Here is a 21,262-nt window from a genome sequence, read left to right as displayed (position 1 = left end):
GACAAATGACTGCAAGTTCATGATCATTACCAAAAACATAGCCATGCCTTACTGCATATTTGCAGGTAAAACATCATGACCAGTTTCTTTTGGGTCAGCACCATACAGAACATTATATGTATGTCTCACCCCTATGTGATAAGTGAGTGTAACCAAGGCTGACAGTGGATATAGTTTTACTTCATGAGCACAAAAAAGAACTGCTCTAGCCAGATGCACTTTTGTTTTACAATTTAAGTAAAGCCAGTGCATTACTAGACTGGCAATATTTAAAATGAAAGCATTTGTTTTTACAAGTTATAAAAAAGAAATGTTTTTTTTTTGCCCTTCCTTCTCCCACATTATTAATGAGAGATGTATCTGTCTATCTGTCTATTAAAGATTTACTGCCTGTTAAATGTGTTACTGTTCTAAAATATTTTCTTTTCATTTTGATAATGAATATGATATAAAATTTTTATTGTTACAGGTTTGTCTAATCTTGTTTTGGACACTAAAGCAGCACACCCTGATCTCATTCTATCTGATGACCTGACTAGTGTAAAAGATGGCAACAAAATGCAGGACCTCCCTGACTACCCTGAGAGGTTTGATGAATGCCTCTTTGTGCTGGGATTAGAGGGATTCACATCAGGTAGGCACTACTGGGAGGTAGAGGTGGAGAACAAGACTGAGTGGTGTGTGGGTGTCACCAAAGAGTCCAGCACCTGGAAAGGAGACTTCATGAGCCCTGAGAATGGATACTGGACTTTGTTTCTTAACAGTGAGAATGAGTATGCAGTATGGGATACAATACCAAAGTGTCTCAGACTCAGGGAGAAGGCCCAGAGGATTGGAATATATCTGGACTATGAGGGAGGACAGGTGTCATTTTATAATTCTGACATGTCTCATCTCTACACTTTCACTGACACCTTCACTGAGAGACTGTATCCTTTCCTCAGCCCTGGTAATAATAATGGGGGTAAAAATGCAGAACCCCTGAAGCTCTTTCACTTAAAACTGTAGTTCTGACTGAAAACTATTAGTGTATTACACAAAGGTTAAAAATGGTTCTGCTGTATCATGATTAGTTTTGCAAATTTAACATAGAGACTGAAAATATGTTAAAAAAAGTTTTAATCAGATTCATCAAGTATTGGTCTTAATGTGAAGGAAGTATATAAAATGATACATTTCACAGTAGTGAAACATAAAGACAAAATAATTTTTGAGAGGATATTCTTGTTTAATAACTATTTTGCCTCTGGGGATTTTATAATGTTCTGTATATCTCTTAACATGTTCTACTTAAATTAGACCTTGAATTTAAGATCTGAGCAGTTAGGGATGTTTTGACATGCACATTACAGCTGGCAGTTTGAGAGTGAACAACATAATGACTTTACATTTTGAAACTTATACTTTTAATTATCTTAAAGATAAAACATATAAAAGTAAATCACAATTCCAGTTTATTATTTTTTGTCTTCTTTTTATTGCTGTTAACTTGTTGTGTTTCTTTAGCCCCAGCTTGTATTTCACCCCTCTGTGTCTCATAATGGATCCCAATACTGTCTCTTACTGGCCATAATACATGCTTTGGCTATATAAGCAGGTACTGCCCGCTGCTACTTGCATGTGTCAGCGTGTTAAAAGCCTGGCCTCCCAAATAAAGACAGACTTCTTTTGTTGCCACTCAGAGAGAAGTATCACTGGTTGTTTTATATAAGCAAAAGCAATAAACAAACGGATCTCACCATCAGAAATAAAAAAAAAACTCACTTATTTTAATCTAAATACAAAGAGCAGAGCTTTGGAGAATAATCCCTTCTTCAGTGCATAGATAATACAGTTCAAATGCAGAGATATTTAAACACAGCACATGATCTCATTGCCCAGTCAGAGCTCAGCTTGTTATACAGAGAACCTAAAATTTAAAGACACAGCAACACATGGAAAAATTACATTCAAAGGCAACTTAAAAAGCACAACAGATACAGGCAGTCAATAGCAACATTCACTTCACTGTCATTTGCTTTTGTTGTATTTAAAGACTCTGTATTTGAACTGTGTTTTATATGCATTGAAGAAGGGATTATTCCCAAAAGCTCTGCTTTTTGTATCTTCAATTTTTTGGGGTAGGGGGTCACCACAAGCGAATTTTAATGATTGGCAGTATTTTTACCTTCCAGCTACATGCCAGACTTTGGTCCAGAAATGATTGTGTTGACACACATGAGGAGAGAAGACAGGACATACAGGTTGTGGAGGTTACTTAATGCTACCACAGCACCACCACCACAGCTTGGATTAAAATAATTTCTGTTGCTGATATCCGTTTTTTATTGTTTTTGCTATTTGTTATATTTAACCCATTGATTCAAATACTTAATTGTACTCCTTGAACCTGACTGTTTTATATAACCAGTCATTTGTAGGGTTGTTATAAGCAGTATTTTTATACATTCTATGCAACCACTGGTTACTTTTTCATGTACAGCACTGCATTGGTCTTTTATTATTATCTTCCTATTGGATTCTTCACCATGAGCTCAACACTTTTTGGTTACTACTGATATTAAGGATGTTATTTTCATAAGTTGTGAGCAACATTTTTTATGTACTACTTTTTTCTTGGCACTAGTAATCTTCTGTTTTACTGACCTCCATACTCTGCTTGAACTCCATTTACTTTATAGCTAACATTTACAATTACCGCTATTGCCTTTTGTGCCTGACAAAAGTGTAAATATTGTGTCTTACAATGGAAGTTTTAAATTACAGTTTCTGCTACATGTTAGCACCTACACACTAAGTATGCATAATTAAACTTCAAGCATGTGTGTTGCTTATCAGCAGACTTTTGACACTTCCTTATCAGGTATGACTAAACCTTATGCTATTAATGAATACTTCACTAAAAATATCTTTTGTCAACATTAAGCACATTTACGGGCATTTAGATATAAGCTTTACATGCTTCTATCAAGATTTTTTTCATGAGTATGTTTTTTTAACTATTGATTTTTTCCCCATGAGAATGTTTATATTAAAAAACAAAAAAAGCAGCTAGATGGAGAAAATACAGGTTTATTTATAAAATTAAGAAGAAGAAGATCCTTAAAAACAGCAGTACATGATTTTGTCCCGCCAGCAATACCAGAACTTCATCAGATACATTCAAAAAACCTAAAGACACCCTTAAGATAAAATCCAATCATAAATTCAAATAAAATACACACCCCGTCTCAGAGGCCAATCAGTAGTTAGCCTCATGACACACCCTCAGCACACAGTCTTCACTCACAAAAGCTACATGTTTCAAATTTGCATATACAAAGTAGCTAAACACAGTTCATTAAAACATTTTATACTCAATTCAAGTTAACATGTTGCAAATACAAATAGCATCTATCTCATGCAAGCTTTTCATTTTAGCAGACATACCAGAGATTCTGCTTCATTTAAACCTGGCCAAATCTGTGCTCCAAGTTGGTTCAGCTTTTTCAAGCAGGAGCGGCCATGCTCCACCTCTACCTGTAGTTTGCAAAGAATCCAACACAATAAACTTAAAATAATGCTCTTTGTGGGCATTAATATGTCTAGCCAATGCATTTGTTATTTTGTTATTATGGATGTCACTTAAATGTTCGCTAATTCTACATTTAAACTTGCGCTCTGTCTTGCCTACATAAAAACATGGGCAAGACTGACACAGAGCACAATACACTACTTTCATATAGTTGAAATAATGCTTACCATAAATAATAATGTTCATATTATTAATAAATACTTGTCCAACATCTAAAATGTGTTTGCACAAAGTGCAAGCTCCACATTTTCTCATATATCCTGCATTTTTGTTCGTTTTAATACGCTCTATTAGCTGCTTTAAGTTACAACCTTTTCTACATATTATTAACTAAGAAAGCAGCATGTAACATAGCCACATGACATTGACTGATAACGCTCAGTCTGTTTAATTTTCATTTTCTACTAGTTTGTTTGGGGAATGTTTTGAACTCTGCTATGTGTCTTAATAAAACAAAATAGGTGGACCTTAGAGTGAACCAAACAGTCTAAATATCTGTGTCTTAATAAGTTTTGCGATTCCATACTGACACTGATATTACCGTTGTTAAAATGGACATTTTTACCTATATTTACGTGAAACTGGTTTACTATGCTTTTAACTGATGAAACATATCTTAACCCAGATATATTACTAAAACATAGCTAGTTTTACTGAATTATGTATTCACCCTTACTATACAATCACTCAATGTGCTTTTGTACATTTTATTTTGTTATTGGTTCCAGGTTGCTCTACTGTTATTGGTTACATGACCATGTTTGCTACATTCTATTTGATGATGTCTACATTTTGTTAATGGATACTTTGCCAGCTCCACTGCATTTTCATTTGTTTAAATTTACCTAGCACTCATTGACTAGTGCTTGATGCTCCAACCTTAGCATTTGATAATTATTAACTCCACAGTTGTACAGCCTCTTTTCAATGGGATGTCCATTCTTTTATGATATTTTATTAGTTTATTGTATCTTTTGTATAGAGACACTCACTGACTGTAATTTTCCATTCTGATGAAGTTGTAATACTAAGTAAATGAAGAAAAGTGCTAAATTAACACAAGGATCTCCCTGTGTCCGTGTCTTTTTTTCATGTTTTTATTTTTTAATTTCAGAAGATGTTTGTTTTAATTTGCGTTTGCTCTTCCAGTTTTTCTCGGTTTTCTAGCATTTTTAAGAACCATTGGTCTGCAGTACAGGATGAGAGAGTTGCACAGTTTGATTACTGTTAATGGATGTGACTAAACTACAGTTAACAGTTGTTATTTCTTTTTTTGCGCTATTGCAGTTTTCATATGTCTAACATTCCAATTTTCCAAAGCTAGAGGTTAGTTTTATTGTGCCATTAAATCTATAATGTAAGTACTGATACTAATGCATGCAGAAAATTAACAGTGGTGATGTATTATTTGTTCATAGGTTCATAAGCAAGTGCTAGGCAATCAGTCTGCAGACCATTACAAGCCTACCCAAAATACTTAAGTCAAAGGTACCCTGCAACCTCAAGGAGTCCAAGACATGATAGATACGGGATAATTTGAAGCTGTCTATTTAATTACCTTAAGAAAGCTACTCTGCTTGATAGGTAGTCAAAATTTGTTCCAGGGTTGTGGCATATGAATCTGTTATATAACATTTTGTTTATTTGCTGATGAAGGTTTAGTTCCTTTAATGGTTTGTGCTATTCTATATAATGCAAAAATGAAAAGGATCAGGTTGTGATATGGATTTTAGTTGGAATCTTCCCCTCATAAAATTTATAAGGACTGAATAGCAGACGGTATCCTCTTCCTCTTTATGTCCTTCTCTTTCACCTTCTTCTACTGCTTCTTCTTCATTGTCATCATCAAAAAAGACAATTGAGTCCAGCTTTGCCAAAATATCAAGTTATAATTTACCAGAATCAGAAATGCCTTTTCTGTAAAATGCATGAGTGTAAAATTAAAAGATTTTTTGTTTATTTGCTGCATTTCACAGTGCTACATTTTTACATAATTATTGGTTGGACTTATACACCAGAATAAAAAAGTAGCTCCTGCTGTGATATGCCCTCAAATTTATATATATTTTTTCTGTCTTAGCTGACGACTCCCACTCCTTAACATAATCAACATGTTCACTCCTCTGTCATAGGTAAGGAAGAGGCACTCTTCCTTCTGGGTAAGAGCCCTGTACCTCATTTGTTCCTTGGCTAGAGGAGATAAGTAGCCCAATCATTCCCTCATAGAGGTAAAAGCTAGGTAGTAGGGAGGAGGCCAGTCTTCTGGACACAGCGAACACCTCTCTCTTCCTCGTAGAGATTTTGCTCCCAGTGGTAAGTCATTAGAGCTCTGCTAGTGCTGCTGACCATGGCGAACATGCATGCTCATCTCAGCCCCTGGCCATGCTTGAACTCTGTGGATGTTACCTTGTGTCACCCAAGCAGTTCACATGAACCACCTCTCTACCTGCAGGATGTTCACGCTAACAGTGGCCACTTACCCACCCCACACTTCTGTACAGACACCCTTGCTGCTAGTACAGCATAGACTGTGTGATAATCGGGCTTCATCCCACTTCTCCTTGTGAGTAAGCACCTTGTATTTTTTATTAATCTAAAATGGATAAAAGGTCAAGCTGTACTACACTACATTTGATAGGTAATAGACTGTGATGTTTCTTTCACTTATAAACTACTCTGGCAACTTATATACCCTGATCACCATAAGACAATTAACAAATAGCTTTGTTTGGGAAATCCTTGTACCCCTTAGTCTTTCTTGTATCAGAAATTAACAAGCATTAGATTTGCCTTTTATTTTAGTGACATCTTTGCAAAAACATTTAAAGGAAGATTCCTACTCAAATATGTTGCTTCCAAAATATCATCAAACAAGAATTCAGTTAAATAAGGTTTAAAGTGCTATGTATGACAAATGGATTATTATTTTCCCTACATTTAAGAAAATTTGGAAAAAGAGCAATACACATCTCCCATGCACACTCTTTTAAATGATTCCCAACATATAATACTTTTGCTCCACTTTGGTATTTTTAGGGTAGTACTTTTTTTTTCAACAATTGTATTAGCATCCAATAGCACAAACATTAAGAACCATGCAAGCCATATCACCAATATTAACAAAGATTGAAAGTATACAGACAGAAAATAAAATCAACTTCTTACCAAAAGACATTGAAAATGTTCCAACAATCCCAAAAAATATCCATCTATTTATTCTCACACAACTAAGACCACTCCCAATGCTGATAGATACAAAGAAGAAAAGTAATACCTGCAAGGTTCAATTCCCAGTGCTTAATGATGATAGCAAAGACAATTAAAGATACCTGTAGTCTCATCCAGTGTGCTACCACCCCATATCACTCACTCACTCACTCACTCACTCACTCACTCACTCACTCACTCACTCACTCACTCACTCACCCCATGATCTCCTGGCAGAGCCAAACCATATGGAAGTAGAAACATGCCATCTTTTACATTTCTAACAAGCATCACTAGTAGAATTTCTGCATTTATACAACCTCAAAGGTGAAATTTGTCATTGGTGAAGAGTCTTATACCATGTAAAGGCATATCGAGGCACACTTGACAGATACCACCATTGACCCAGTACTTCTTTCTTTTGTTCTACATCCAGTTCTTTACCTAACTGATACCTTGGAGTCCATACAGGACCACTCACCCTTCTTAATTAACAACTTGTAGAGGCAGCCAAACACCTTTAAGGTATTCTTTCATACTCCTTAAATCAGCAGTTGCATTCCCTATATCCAAATACTTAGATCTGTCTGTCTAACTGTTAATGAGCTATCATATACTGATTTCAAGTATTTACTGAATTTTATCCTATCTCATACTCTGTACATGTCTGTTATGAATCAAAATTCTTAGTTTCCTTGTTCAAAAATAACTCCATTAGAAACAGCCCCCCTCCCCTTATCCTGTCCTGCCAAAATATCTAGTAGCCATCTACACAGAACTAATCCTGGTCCTAGATTCTATCCCAAATTCCCCAATAGGGCCCTTTCTTCCTCCCATAAGTCTCCTCACCTTACCAGTCTTCCAATCTTCCTGGATCCAAAATCTTGCCTTTCCCATCCTAACTGGGATAAATCCTGTGCTCCTGAATAGTAAACAGCTCTGGAATTGATCACATAGAGGCAGGCAGCAGTCTTGCTTAAAGCATATGGGTTAAGACAATGGCAGAGGGACATATCTAAAAGTCTGATAACTGTAGACCTCCATTAGAGAATGATGCTACTAGCTTTTACTGGGCCTTCTAAGCATTCTAAAGTTCCTCAAAAAATTCATAATTAATTTCTGTAACTTCTGAGGATGTACACTGTCTGCATACAAATAATCTTAGCCAAACAAAACATCTTAATTGCATTAATTCTGAGCAGGAAGAGAAGATGCAAATTGTGACAAACCCTAAATATTGACAGTTAACAGCTGATCCTGATATACACCATGGACAATTGTGGATTGTTTAATCAGGGTGATTTTATGGCTAATATTAGGATGTGAAATCTGGAACAAACTGACCTATGAAAAACACTGTGTGTTATTTACCTGATTTTGCCAGTGAGGAATGTACAGACTCTGTAACACAGCATCAGGTGATTTTCTTTTCTGTTTTTATAAGTTTGTTAGTCAGGTAAGTGATCCGTTCTACATCATACACATTCACTCATGAACTGGATCATAAAGGCAATAAAGACATAATATAAATATTGACAGTTCAGTGTAGAGTAAATCTATTTTTGTAATTTAACAGTCATCTTTATTGAAAACATACAACTGACCATAACTGTAATATAACAATAAACAAGGCTAGTTAACACAACTTACATTTCCACTTGTATATACTTAAAAGAAAAATGTAACCATGAAACATTAATTTCTGGTCCTTGCAGTGCTTTGAAAGAGTATAAAGACAATGAAGAATACCCATACCAGAAGATCATTGTGAGACCATGAACTGTACCTGTGAAAAGAAAATCTAAACTGGCATAGACCATTCTGTGTTCATTTGTTTCTAACCCTTACAAATGCGTTAAAGAGGCAATCACTAGTCTAATCCAAGCCTAAGATATAACATTTAATTTATTTCATTACAGAAACATAAAAAGTAGAATAATTAATTAGTTTTCCAGCTGTATAGACCCCAAAAGAAAAAAGAAAAAAAAGCTACAATTTGTGATGAGCTGAGTCAAATATAACTGAAAAACAATGCCCTTCCCATTACTAACCCTTTTGTCATAGTAAGTGGTAGTATCATTTGGCAGCATTATAGAAGAAAATAATAGGAAACATAAATTCATTAAGTAAATCTAAGAAATTGTTAATATGCACAGTCAATACTATACTGTAGCAGCGACTTATGAGTCATACCTGTATGCACTTTGTATGTGAGTGTTTTATTTATCTAAAATGTTTCCTGGTATTTCTTTTTCTCTTTTTTATGTTGCAGTTTGTGTACGTGCAGGATCCCAAGGACATCCTAACCTTGTACCTGCCAGGTCAGGGAATGTTCACTATTTTCCTCTGCCTGCCAGGGAATGTCCACTCAGTTTCAGGGCAGTGGCTTCAGTTCTGTGGGCACCCAGGTGCAGTGCAGCCTGGAAAGCCATTAAAGGAGTGAGCTTCATGACCTGGCAGGGGATGTGGTGAATGGGTGGTTTACAACCTCACTGAATCAGTTGGTTGTGTCCACCTAGGGTATGGCGGCCTCCAACAAGTTAATGGGGTCCCCTGCTGGAGTTCCATAAATCCCCTAGCCCTAATTAGCAATCCCTTGTCCTCCGGGCAATGTGCAGTCCTTTTTAAGCCTTGTGCCTGTGTTACAGGTTCTCCCGCTTACTGCAACATAGCAAGGAGAAGGAAACCAATCAAGAACAGAAGGGCATACCCAACAGGAAACCCTACGTGAACTACCTAGACTCTCCTCGCTAAGCCTCACAGTGTAGGAGGTAACCTACTGTTTTTATAGGTATTAAACTAACTTTTGTGAGTGCTTAAAGTAGAACCTATTGTAAGGGTCAGCACACTCGAGGACCTACCCCTAGGCCATCTCCTACTTTCCTACTTGTTTTCCTCCTTTACCTCCTATCTTTAGGCTTAAATGTAACTCCCTTCTTACTCTACTAGAGGGCAGCAGAACTCAGAGCATGTAAAGTTGCTTCTTACTGCTAGCCAAACTCCTGTAGCCCTGTAGTGCAGCCTTCCTCTGTTATCCTTGCTAGTACCCTTACTGTATGTTATTACCTCCCTCTGTCAGATAGGTAAAGAATAAACCTTATTAGTGTCTATTATTAATAAACTTAAACCCCTCTGAAAAATAGGAAAGGAAGTAACCTTATTAGTGTTTATTATACATACACTAAAAAGCTTATTTGACTGTCCTTTACTACTCCTGTCCTAAAACTCCTTAATTAACTTTCTAAACTAGTTACTTTTCCTGCATTAGAACTCTTTACTATTACCTCTCTCTCCTATACATCTTTTCTATATGCTTACTCCTTTATGTCTTTTAATAAGTAATTATAGAAAGTGATACGTACCTTCTCTTAGCCTTTAGAACACAGTCTCACTGTATAACTGATTGTCTTCCAGCCTCTCTCAGCTGTACCCCGCTCCGTTTGCCCTGCGGGCTCACTCCGCTCCCCTACCCCCAATTCCCACCCACCCCCAGTAGTCCTAACCTTATACTTCTCTTACCACACCCCCTCCCTCATCTTACCAACCCTACTCACCAATCTATTTACTAAAGTATCCATGCCCATCCCAGTTATCTATCACTTCTTTTAGCCACTCCTTATTGTAACTTACCACACCCCTTCTTCCTTCAGCCACTAACAATTTGTTCTCTCCTCTCTTTACTCTTCTCATTCATTTCCTCCTTGCTTTCTACATCTCCACTCAACTCCTAAAACTTTTTATACATAATCTCTAAAGATGCCTTTAACAGTAAAAACAAACATTACCAAATCCATACTCATAACCATACTATCAATTGCCCTGACCTATGCCTATATCCTCAACACCTTTGAAGAACCATACTACCACCATTTAACTACTCTCCTAAACAGACAGCAATACACACTTCTATACTACCTATTAGTCAAATTAACATCAACTCAACTCCCAGCTATCTACTACATAAATACCATAGACTCTCCCACATTAAATACAATATACCCACAGTAAAGAAAGTGAAATATCTAACCAACTTTATTAATAACTCTGCATTAAGACTCATTAAACCCTCCTTAAAAGATGGTGACATCCACCATAACCCTGGCCCTACCAGTCCACCTACCCTAATAACCCAGCCCCTATTCCCCAACTCTTTCCTAATAGGACATCTGAATATCTGCAGCCTTAATAACAAAGTAACCCATCTCCATGCCCTTTTAGATACCCATAGCTTTGACATCCTCTGTCTGACAGAAACATGCTTAAAACATGAGACCAAAGACAATGAAATCATTCCCCAAGGGTATAATGTACTGAGACAAGACCGTATAAAAAGTAAGGGTGGGGGAGTAGCAGTCTTATTCAAAGACGGACTTCATATCTCCACTTTACCATTCTACCCACCTCAAGATAGTAAGGCAGAAGTACTTATCACCAGATTTCAAATCAACCAAAACAAACTCTGTATATCATCTGCATCTACCTACCACCCGGTGATAATATCAGTACTATAGAGTATATTCTAAGCTGGGTGTCCTCAACTTACCCCCAAGAAACTATTATACTCAGTGATTTTAACACTTATTGGAAAACTGTCAATGCTGATAATCCTGCCTCCCATATCAACCTTCATGGCTTCAGTCAAACTATCACCTCTACAACCAGAATCAATAAACCAAACAAAAAAGAGAGCACCCTAGACTGGATACTTATAAATAGACAAAAACAAACTTACAATGTAGGAACTCTACCTGACAATGTTAGTGATCATACTTTAACCTACATCCTTAGGCATAAAAATGATATCTCACTTCCTCCCATATACAGAGTTGTACATACCAACAAACACTTTAACCCAGTATCATTCCAAAATGAACTGAGTGCCTGTGACTGGAACCCCTTAAAAACTCTACCACTTAAAGAGGCTGTCAATTATCTTAACTCTAAATTCCTATCTATCCTTGACAGGCATGCACCCAAAAGGTCCATCAGAATGAAGGCCAAACCAGCCCCCTGGCTTTCCAAAGAAACCAGAGAAAAATCTTACTTAGGAAAAAATCCTGGGATAAGTGGAGAGCTAACAAAAATATTTCTGATCAACAAAATTTTAAGCAACTAAGAAATAATACAGAAAAGGCAATACTCATGGATAAAAAGAACTACTACTGTAAACTACAGCAAAATCACCAAAACAACCCCCAGAAGGTCTGGTCTGATATCAATAAACTCCTTTCCCCAGGGCACTCTCGTACACCTACCTCACTTCAAGCAGACCCAGATACCCCCCATCAAACTGCCAATGCCTTCAACTCCTTCTTTACAGAAACCATACAAGCACTAGCTAGTCAACTTACTCCAGACAACTCAAGCCTTCCCAGCTCCATACCCAGCACTCTACCAGCATTCTATATGCAACCAATCTCTACCACTCTCATCTACAAACTCATTCAAAAACTTAAGCCTTATACTCCTTCTGCCGACCAGCTACCTTCTGAATACTTCCAAAAAGCAGCCAAAGTAATTTCCTATCCCATATCCATCCTCATAAACAGAACCATTAAGGAAGGAATAGTTCTAGACATCTGGAAAATCTCCCATATTATCCCCCTTCACAAAGGTGGTAACTCAAATGATTATTCTAACTACCGGCCAATAGCTCTTTTATCACCCTTAGCAAAAATCATGGAAAAATGCGTTCACTAACAACTTTTAAACCATTGAACTCAAAATAACACAATAGTTAAGTGCCAGCATGGTTTTAGACCATCACATAGCACCACTACCACCCTGTTATCCTTTACAGATGTTATAAATAGAAATCGCAATAACAACAACCTCTCATCAGCACTCTTTATTGACCTCTCAAAAGATTTTGACATGGTAAACTCTACCCTTCTTATCAACATTATTGAATCCTTTTCCCTTGCTTTCTGGCTATTAAATTGTTCATGTCCTACCTAACCAAAAGACAACAAGCAGTTCTCTGGGAAAATAATATATCATCCCTTCTACCAGTCACCCTCGGAGTCCCTCAAGGCTCTATTCTGGGCCCACTTCTTTTTTCTCTTTTTATCAACGACCTCCATGTATCAATCCCACAAGCCACCTGCATTCAATATGCAGATGATTCAACATTAATATGCTCGGCAAGCTCCCCATCTGAACTACATTCTCTGACTCAGAGTGTATTCAACACAGTTGAAACATGGTTCACAAAACGTTGCCTCCTTCTCAATGTTAAAAAAAAACAAGCTCCTTCTGTTTACACCCACCAGTAAGTCCTCCCCTATAGATTCCTCTGTCATTTCCAATAATCGCACAACTGTATACCCTGACTCTACCACCAAGTTGTTAGGAATTACTATTGACAATAACCTTATGTTTGATATGCACATAAATAATACCGTAAAAACTGTCAACAGAAAAATAGGCTCCTTATATCGAATCAAAACTTTCCTAACTCCAATAGCCAGAACCAAGATTGCACACTCCCATTTAATTTCAACTCTTCTATATGCCTGTCCCATATAAACTAACCTGAAAAAAATTACCTTGTCAAATGAGCTCATGCCTACAACAGCATCGCCAGATTTGCCACTGGCAATCCCTTTAGAACTCACCACTGTTTAAATCTAATGCAGCTAGGCTGGCTTGAACTTCAAAACCATCTGAATATCTCCCAACTAACCATTGCCCACAAGATATTTTATCAACCTAACAGCACTCCTATATTATCTAATCTCATAATCCCCTATAAAAATCTAAACTTCCTACGCTCTTCTAGCAAACTTCTAGCTAGCATAACCAAGACTAACAACACCGCTGGTGATTCCTTGTTTTCTAACACAGTGGGAAAAAACTGGAACCTACTCCCCAACGAACTAACCTCACTTTCTTCCTTGCCTTTCTTTAAACAAACCTCAAAAGACACCTTAAAACAACCTGGTTATGCCCCTGCAGTAACCCTGACTAACCTTCTGGTTTTGCTAATATTATTTCTGCCTCCTACTATATATTCCAAACTCTAATGCATACTTTTTGAAGCAGAACAGGAACTGGTGAACACAATAGAACATACTGGTGGAATCTATCCTGTTGATTATCACAAAACATTCTTATTTTCATAATTTTATCATACCCTTTTGTCACTTTTATTTGTGTAAATAATTTAACACATACTTTTGTCACTTTTATATTAGTGTAAATACCATCTTTTATCTCCATTTTTTATTCACTGTTTCTTGTATTTTTTATTGAACTACTTTTATTTACTATGTATCAACTATGATTTGCATCGTTTGTATTGTATTTCAAATTTATAATCAAATTGTTTACTACTGGAGCTTTTCTCCCCGGGCCTCTACTGAAAATGGAAATATATCCAGTTAGACTAGCCCGGTTAACAAATGTAAAATAAATAAATAAAAATTATTTGAGGTTCTCTAGATGAGAGTTTGGCTTGATCCAACATCTCTTCACCATCAACCTTTTGTGTCTGTTTGCCATTGTTGTGTCTATCTACTCCCATCTTGTCAGTCCGCCATACTGTTCCTGTTTGTCTTGTCTGCCTTTTATGTTGTCCTCATTCCTTAGGTCTTAATAAGCTTCAGTCTTAAACATTCTTCTCTTACTCCTTCCCAACTTTACTCTTATGCAAAAAAATTGAAACCTAGGACAGTCTATCCTCCAGCACAACTCTCTTGATGTCATTGTGTGTGTGTGTGTGTGTGTGTGTGTGTGTGATGTCATTTTGTGTGTGTGTGTGTGTGTGTGTGTGTGATGTCATTTTATGTGTGTGTGTGGGTGTGTGTGCATGCATTTGTGTGTGTGTGTGTGTGTGTGTGTGTGTGTGTATGTGTGTGATGTCATTTTGTGTGTGTGTGTGTGTGTGTGTGTGTGTGTGTGTGGTGTGTGTGTGCGTGCATTTGTGTGTGTGTGTGTGTGTGTGTGTGTGTGATGTCATTTTGTATGTGTGTGTGTGTGTGTGTGTGTATGTGTGTGATGTAATTTTGTGTGTGTGTGTGTGTGTGTGTGTGTGTGCATGCATTTGTGTGTGTGTGTGTGTGTGTGATGTCATTTTGTGTGTGTGTGTGTGTGTGTGTGTGTGTGTGTGTGTGTGTGTGTGTCTGTGTGTGTGTGCACCTTGTCTTCACACTCTCCAATTTCCAGCTGTCTTATCTTCCCATTTCCAGCCTTATAAAGTACAGATCAGGATGTCCACATAAGGATACCCATACATTCAGTACACAACACCTTAAAATCTTTTTTATATTCACTTCTGCATGGCTGTGCTGAACACTGATCTCCATCAAGTGCTGACAATGTACACCAGCTTAAACAAGTCTGTGCACACCTCCAAATTATGAAAAGGGAAAAACGTGTTTGGCAACTTACTCTGAAAACTTTACATTTATAAAAAAAGACCACAGTATTGCTACTTTACTTTGCAAATTTTAAGGCAGCCCAAAATATTGTGGGCATGTCTGTACTAACTCTTCACTTTCTTATAGTCAGTGCCATTGACTAACACTGGCAATATTTGCATACAGATGCAGCGGCATTCTGTGGAATTTGCCCTTCCTCACATGCAAACCTACGGATTATGAGTGTGACACTATGTTCTGTAATGTAGTCCATAACTATGTAGCAATTCTTGATCATTTTAATGTAAATACATCACAGAAATATTCTAACCTCCTTAACAAAATACTGCAACAATTTAGTTTAGTGCGAATAATATAGTCTGGCAGAAGAACAAATATAAAACCAAGTTACAGCTGTACATTAGAATTAGTTTTAGCCAATGTACAGCATCATGTCTTCACATTGAAGCACCTCCTAAAGTGACCAATCAGCAGTTAAAGTAACTTTACCGTTTTGAACAAAACATCTCCTCCACACATGGTCACAGGAAGATTCTTCACCAGTAATAAGTCTCCTATGCTATCCAGTATGATAAATGTAACATACTGACTTCCTATCTATAATATTATGGACCCTTCTGTAGCACTAGATCACTTCATTACTCTATTTACCATATACCCCTCATGAAAATAAGACTTAGAGCACAAATGTTGCTATAAATTAAAAACAAAATCAGAATCAGAGATGATACCTGCACAGCCAAGAAATGCAATACAGCTTAACACCCAAACTTTCCTCATTCTTAAAAAACATACTGGAATTGCTACAAACTCTGTAAAAGTTACATTCTTTAGACAAAATAAAGAAATTAGCCGGACAAAACCCAAGTTTATTCTGTAAGGAAATAAAACAGTTAACATGGGCAAGCACTGCTTTATATACAATTAGAAATGTATTGGCCAATACAAGCCACTTACCTTTTGCAAATGAATATGCTCATTATTCATGTGAGCAAAGCATAGAGGAAATAATGGATAACTTTACATCAGATGATACTTCCCCAGTGGAACATGGGATTCTACTTCCACTCTTCGGTACCCATCCTCCTGTTCCATCACATTCCTCTTCTGTCAAATATCAGCAAAAAGACAAACCCCGGGATTCATGAAGCTTGTGCCAGGCGCAGGTGCAGCGTAGGCAGTCTAATGCAAATATGGCCACCGAGCGATTCAGGTATGATCCAATTCCACATGCACTACCAGCATACGCCAGATCTGCACAGCTCTCGGCTCATGTATGCTAATCACCCCATGCGCGGTAGTGCAACATGCAAATGAAGATACATAGCAATTCATGAAGTGGTGCAGGCATATCGTAAGCATACAGAAATGTAAACCAAAAAAAAATGGTTTACATTTTTCCAAACAGAACATTGGAGCCATGAAAGCGGACCAAACTTACATATTACAAAGTTAACATATGCCAATGGCTAAATATACAGCCAATGGCATAAAAAAACATGCACAACTCATAAAAAAATAACACTTAATGTCATGGCCACTCTAATGCAAAGTACAACCGCAGGGCATGTGTGCGCAAACAGGAACATAAGGAAAATATATACAGATGTCATAAAATTGCAATGTAACACAAATCATGATTTTGCCGTAACAGTCAATGGTATGGATGCTACACCACAACCAAGGTGCAAGGGTTGCTAAGGGTCTCTGACAGTGTTCGGAGTGGTAACTATGAATTAGTAGTCAATGTCATGAAAATGAGGCAAGTAATACTGAATCGCAAATGTCCCGCCGGCCTAAGGATGTACCACACGACGCAGCGGTACAACACCGAGGAGTGGCCTGGAGGTATACATGACATCAGCAGAGGGATGTGTCACCATAGCTGTAAGCACATTCGAGCATTGCTAATCCGGGTTGCCCATTGCTAAGCAAAGCTGCAGGATAGAGGTGTGGATGTAGCCATAACTTTGCTTAGCTGAGAGCACACAAGGTGACCGAAAGCGCATGTGTGACTGAAAGCGCATGTGTACATGGATCACATTGCGCTCGAAACCCGGTAAACGGCTGCATGCGGCGTGCACCACAGCTGAAACTGGAAGGTTACGGGAAGACAATAAGGAAATGCTGCAGTAGGGTAATTGGAATACAACTGAGTAATTAACACCTATTAACTCACAGTGGGCCATTTACGGTAGCTAACAAGGCTGCTAGTAGCAACCTGCAGAACAGGACAGGGGAGGTGCCGGATTGCAAAGAAAAGAGAACTGTCACAGCAGAGCAAAGCAAACCTACAGTAGATCGGCTATAGAACACATTTTGCAACACAATCCTGGGTTGGGAAAGTACAAAACAAGAAAGCAGGCTGTTGGATGCATGCCTGACAATGGGAGGGGAATCGTTTTGAAAAGTGAAGGCAAGGGCAAGAGGTGATCCATGGCAGCTAAATGTAATTCAACACCAAAGGCACCACAATAGTAGTACCTGCAGTAAAACACATAAGTAAGATACCCTGCAGCCCTGATTGTACATACACACCCTATGACATCATCAGCTTCCAAAGCACAATAGTATAAAATGTGAAGGCACCTCACACACACTCGTGTATTCCCAAACACTGCACCATCGGTGTAAACAGATGGGGAACTTTTACAATGTACATGTTGGGAGCTGTCATGGCTGTGATTCATCAGCATGTGTTGGAGACTGAAGGTGGTATGAAGGATGATGCTGAAAACCACCACAGGCCCCAGAAGAGGAGAAGAGTGTTCAGACCAAGGGTAACCTACCAGGGGCTACATGATCTGGAGATAGTAGAGCGTTACAGGGTGGACAGGGACATCATACAGCAAATCATTGAGCTGTGCCAGCCACGCCTCAGAGCCAGAAATAACAGAGGGGGACCCATCCCAGTGGACATGAAGGTATGTGTAAGCTTGAGAATACTAGCCACAGATATCTTTCAAAGGCCAACTGAAGATATGGTGATCTCACAGGCATCAGCATCCAGGGTACTCCACCAGTTCTTGGATGCCATGTTACCACATGCCAATGAGCATATATACTTCCCCAAACTCGGGAGGAGTCGGCCAGCAATATTCGCATCTTCCACCATGTGGCAGACTACCCAGAGGTACTGGGTGCAATAGACTGCACGCACATACATATCAAGTCACCACCCGGTGAGCATGGTAGGCACTACATAAAACGCAAGGGATACCATTCCAACTGCCAGATCATGTGCAATGCCCAGGGCATTATCACGGATGTGTGTGCTGGCAGCCCTGGAAGCTACCACGATTCCCACATCTGGCATGCCTCACAGCTGTACCAGGTATTTGTCAGGGGTGACATCCCATATGGCCAACTTATGGGGGATGCTGGCTATGCACTGGAGCTGTGGATGATGACTCCCATCAGAAATGCATACACACCCATGCAAGAACGCCATACTGAGGCACACACACAAACCAGAATCTTCATAGAGCGTGTGTTTGGGATGCTGAAATCATGGTTCCGTTGCTTGGACATATCTGGTGGAGCCTTGCAGTACTCTCCAGGCATGTGTGCCCACATCTTAATAGTATGTGCCATGCTACATAATATGATCCTGCGGAAAGAGCTGCAGCAGGGACATAATGGTGAAGGTCCTCACAGCCCACCGCAATTGCCAAGGGCACCACAGGCACAGAGGGATTCAGACTATGAACACCCTACCCTGTGCCAGCCCCAGTAGGCAGACGGAGGCATGCCCAATATGCCCATGCCTTGGCAAAGAGGGAACGTATAGCACATACACTGACAGTGTAGGCCCCTATGGACTGACACACTTCACCTGCACACACAGTAAAATGGATGGCACACACACATGACCACCTGTAAATTGTCATGTATAGGTGGTCTACTGTGTGCATCCTACATAGGCAGCCCACAACAATTGCACACACAACAGCTATTGGTACAAGGTAAGTCAACAACTGAACAGTAAATTAAGCTAACAGCATGTGTTGATACTGTATGTATAGGTTCCTAGGTACATTGGTAGGTACATGCCTAACTGTCAGAGGCCATTCATAAGCCTAGCCAAAATGTGTCTGCTGTCGCCACCCCATTGATTAACTAACTGTCCCTCTGTGGAGCAGAGCCAATTGTGGGATCCCTGGGGTGTAACCACTGTTCCCCACCCACTCTGTAAGGATTCCCTGGTATGTTAATGAGGGGCTCCATATAATGTAATCAGGGATGTAGTTCCAAAGCATGGGGAGTACCCATGACAGGTATCTGTCACCCCAGCATTCTCCAGTTATGGTTGTGGCAAGGTGTAGCACATTACAGTGTGTGGCTCACTGTGACATGGATTCCCATAGCTGGAGCACATCCATTAAGCATCACTTGGACATATCATTAATAGGTATCATCCATATGTAAACTAACTGAGTTACACATTTGTTTGCAGTATGGAGGAACAGCCGTAGTACAGTCCACATACTAAACACCATAACACTTGTACATATCCCAGATGCCCCAGTGGTAAAGCCACTGACTGTCTTGTGCATGTTCCCGGTTCCACGACCTACAAGGGCTGTTAAGTAATTCTGATGTCCCGAATAATGGATGTTGGATGCAGGTCATTAGAGCATGTTTAAGCACATGTTAGTGAGTTTTTGCGCTGGCAAGTGCTGGTAAGCGTCATTTAAACATGACTACACGGACATGTGCAAAACAGGTCTAACCTTTGCTGAATATTGTGCAGATCACGGGCAAAGCTGCCCAGAACCACTGAAATGTGCGTTATTTACCCTTGTACTAATAGTGCCTGCTCGGACAGGTAAAACGACCACTGCCAGGAGTAGAACACGCAACCATGTACACAATCACCTACCACTAAGCTACCTGAGGTGTACCAGCAGCAGGTGTATATTGTGACAGGTTAAAACACAAAAGGGCAGAGTTTGGGAAATAGTATACACCGCCATGTACCTAAAGAAAGGTGTGTTCTCTCTCTCTCTCTCTCTCTCTCTCTCTATATATATATATATATATATATATATATATATATATATAAAATATATAGAGAGAAAGGGTGATAGAGAGATATATGTTGATATATACAGATATACATATATATGCAAATATATAGATAGGTTAACAACATCTACACAACGATGGAGGTACATATAAATAGGATACTACCAAATACCGAATGCTTTACATACCGACATGCATAATCACGAGGCTTAAAGACCGAAAGACCACAGTACCGGAACACTAGAACCACGAGTACTACTATCATGATGTTAAGGGACATTTAGTTAGTGCTTCTGGTGCTGCGGTCCAGGTAGGTACTGTGTTTAAGTGTGTTTCTGATTGCTGTAGTGTGTGTAAGTGTGTGTTCTGAGTGTGGTGTGTGTTTCCGGGGGACTGTATTGTGTGTTTGTGGGTTTGCTTCGTGTGTCTGTTTGTGCTATCTCAGAGGTAGATTATTACAGTAGGTGTGGTGTGGGGGGCGCAGCCACACACATGGGGTGTGTATGGGGCATGGCCACCTGGCCATACGTAGTGTAGCATGGTTTGTTTGGATGTGATGGGTAGCAGTGTGTCTGTGTTTGCGTGTGTGTGTGTTCTGTATTTGTGTTAGTTCTGGGAGTTTGACTGTTCAGTATTGTGGGGTTTGGGAGTCTGGGAATGGTAATGTGGTTGTTGGAAGTGTGTGCATTCCTGAATCCATGGGTATGCCGTATACAGTGGTTGAAGTCTTCAAATATGTGCACAACATGGACCATAGCAATCACACATTCCACCATGACCGAACGTTATGAACAAAGGATATGGAGAGTATATATGTCTATACACTATTACAAATTTGTGCTATGGACATGAGCTAAAGATAGGGTTACCACCTGTCCCACCTTGCATGAGGCAGTCCCTCTATGTGCGTTAGTGTCCTGACCAAAATAAGTACAAATACTAATGTCCTACAATCTCAAGACATTTTGCATGTTTAATATTTAATGTAATTGTTGCATAAAATAGTCATCTGTATCTAAAATACCTACATGTAACAAGAAACATGATAAGCAAGTAAACCGCTACAAGAATA

At 38.9% G+C, this 21,262-nt stretch overlaps 1 protein-coding gene across 5 annotated transcripts in view; it reads left to right on the top strand.

The window, feature by feature from the left end:
* The window catches only part of LOC122813687 (zinc-binding protein A33-like), a 187,589-nt gene extending 185,492 nt beyond the window's left edge, over positions 1-2,097 (top strand). For all 5 annotated transcript variants that reach the window (XM_044086141.1, XM_044086139.1, XM_044086140.1 and 2 more), the window contains exon 6: positions 470-2,097. In XM_044086141.1, coding sequence (XP_043942076.1) covers positions 470-1,008 — 539 coding nt within the window. In that variant the 3' untranslated portion in view covers positions 1,009-2,097. The remainder of the gene's footprint in view (positions 1-469) is intronic.
* Positions 2,098-21,262: the final 19,165 nt, after the last annotated feature.

This window comes from Protopterus annectens, chromosome 10.part0 (assembly GCF_019279795.1).
Source record: "Protopterus annectens isolate FY-2018-M chromosome 10.part0, PAN1.0, whole genome shotgun sequence".
NCBI lineage: Eukaryota > Metazoa > Chordata > Ceratodontiformes > Protopteridae > Protopterus > Protopterus annectens.
This window is presented reverse-complemented; position numbering and strand designations above follow the sequence as displayed.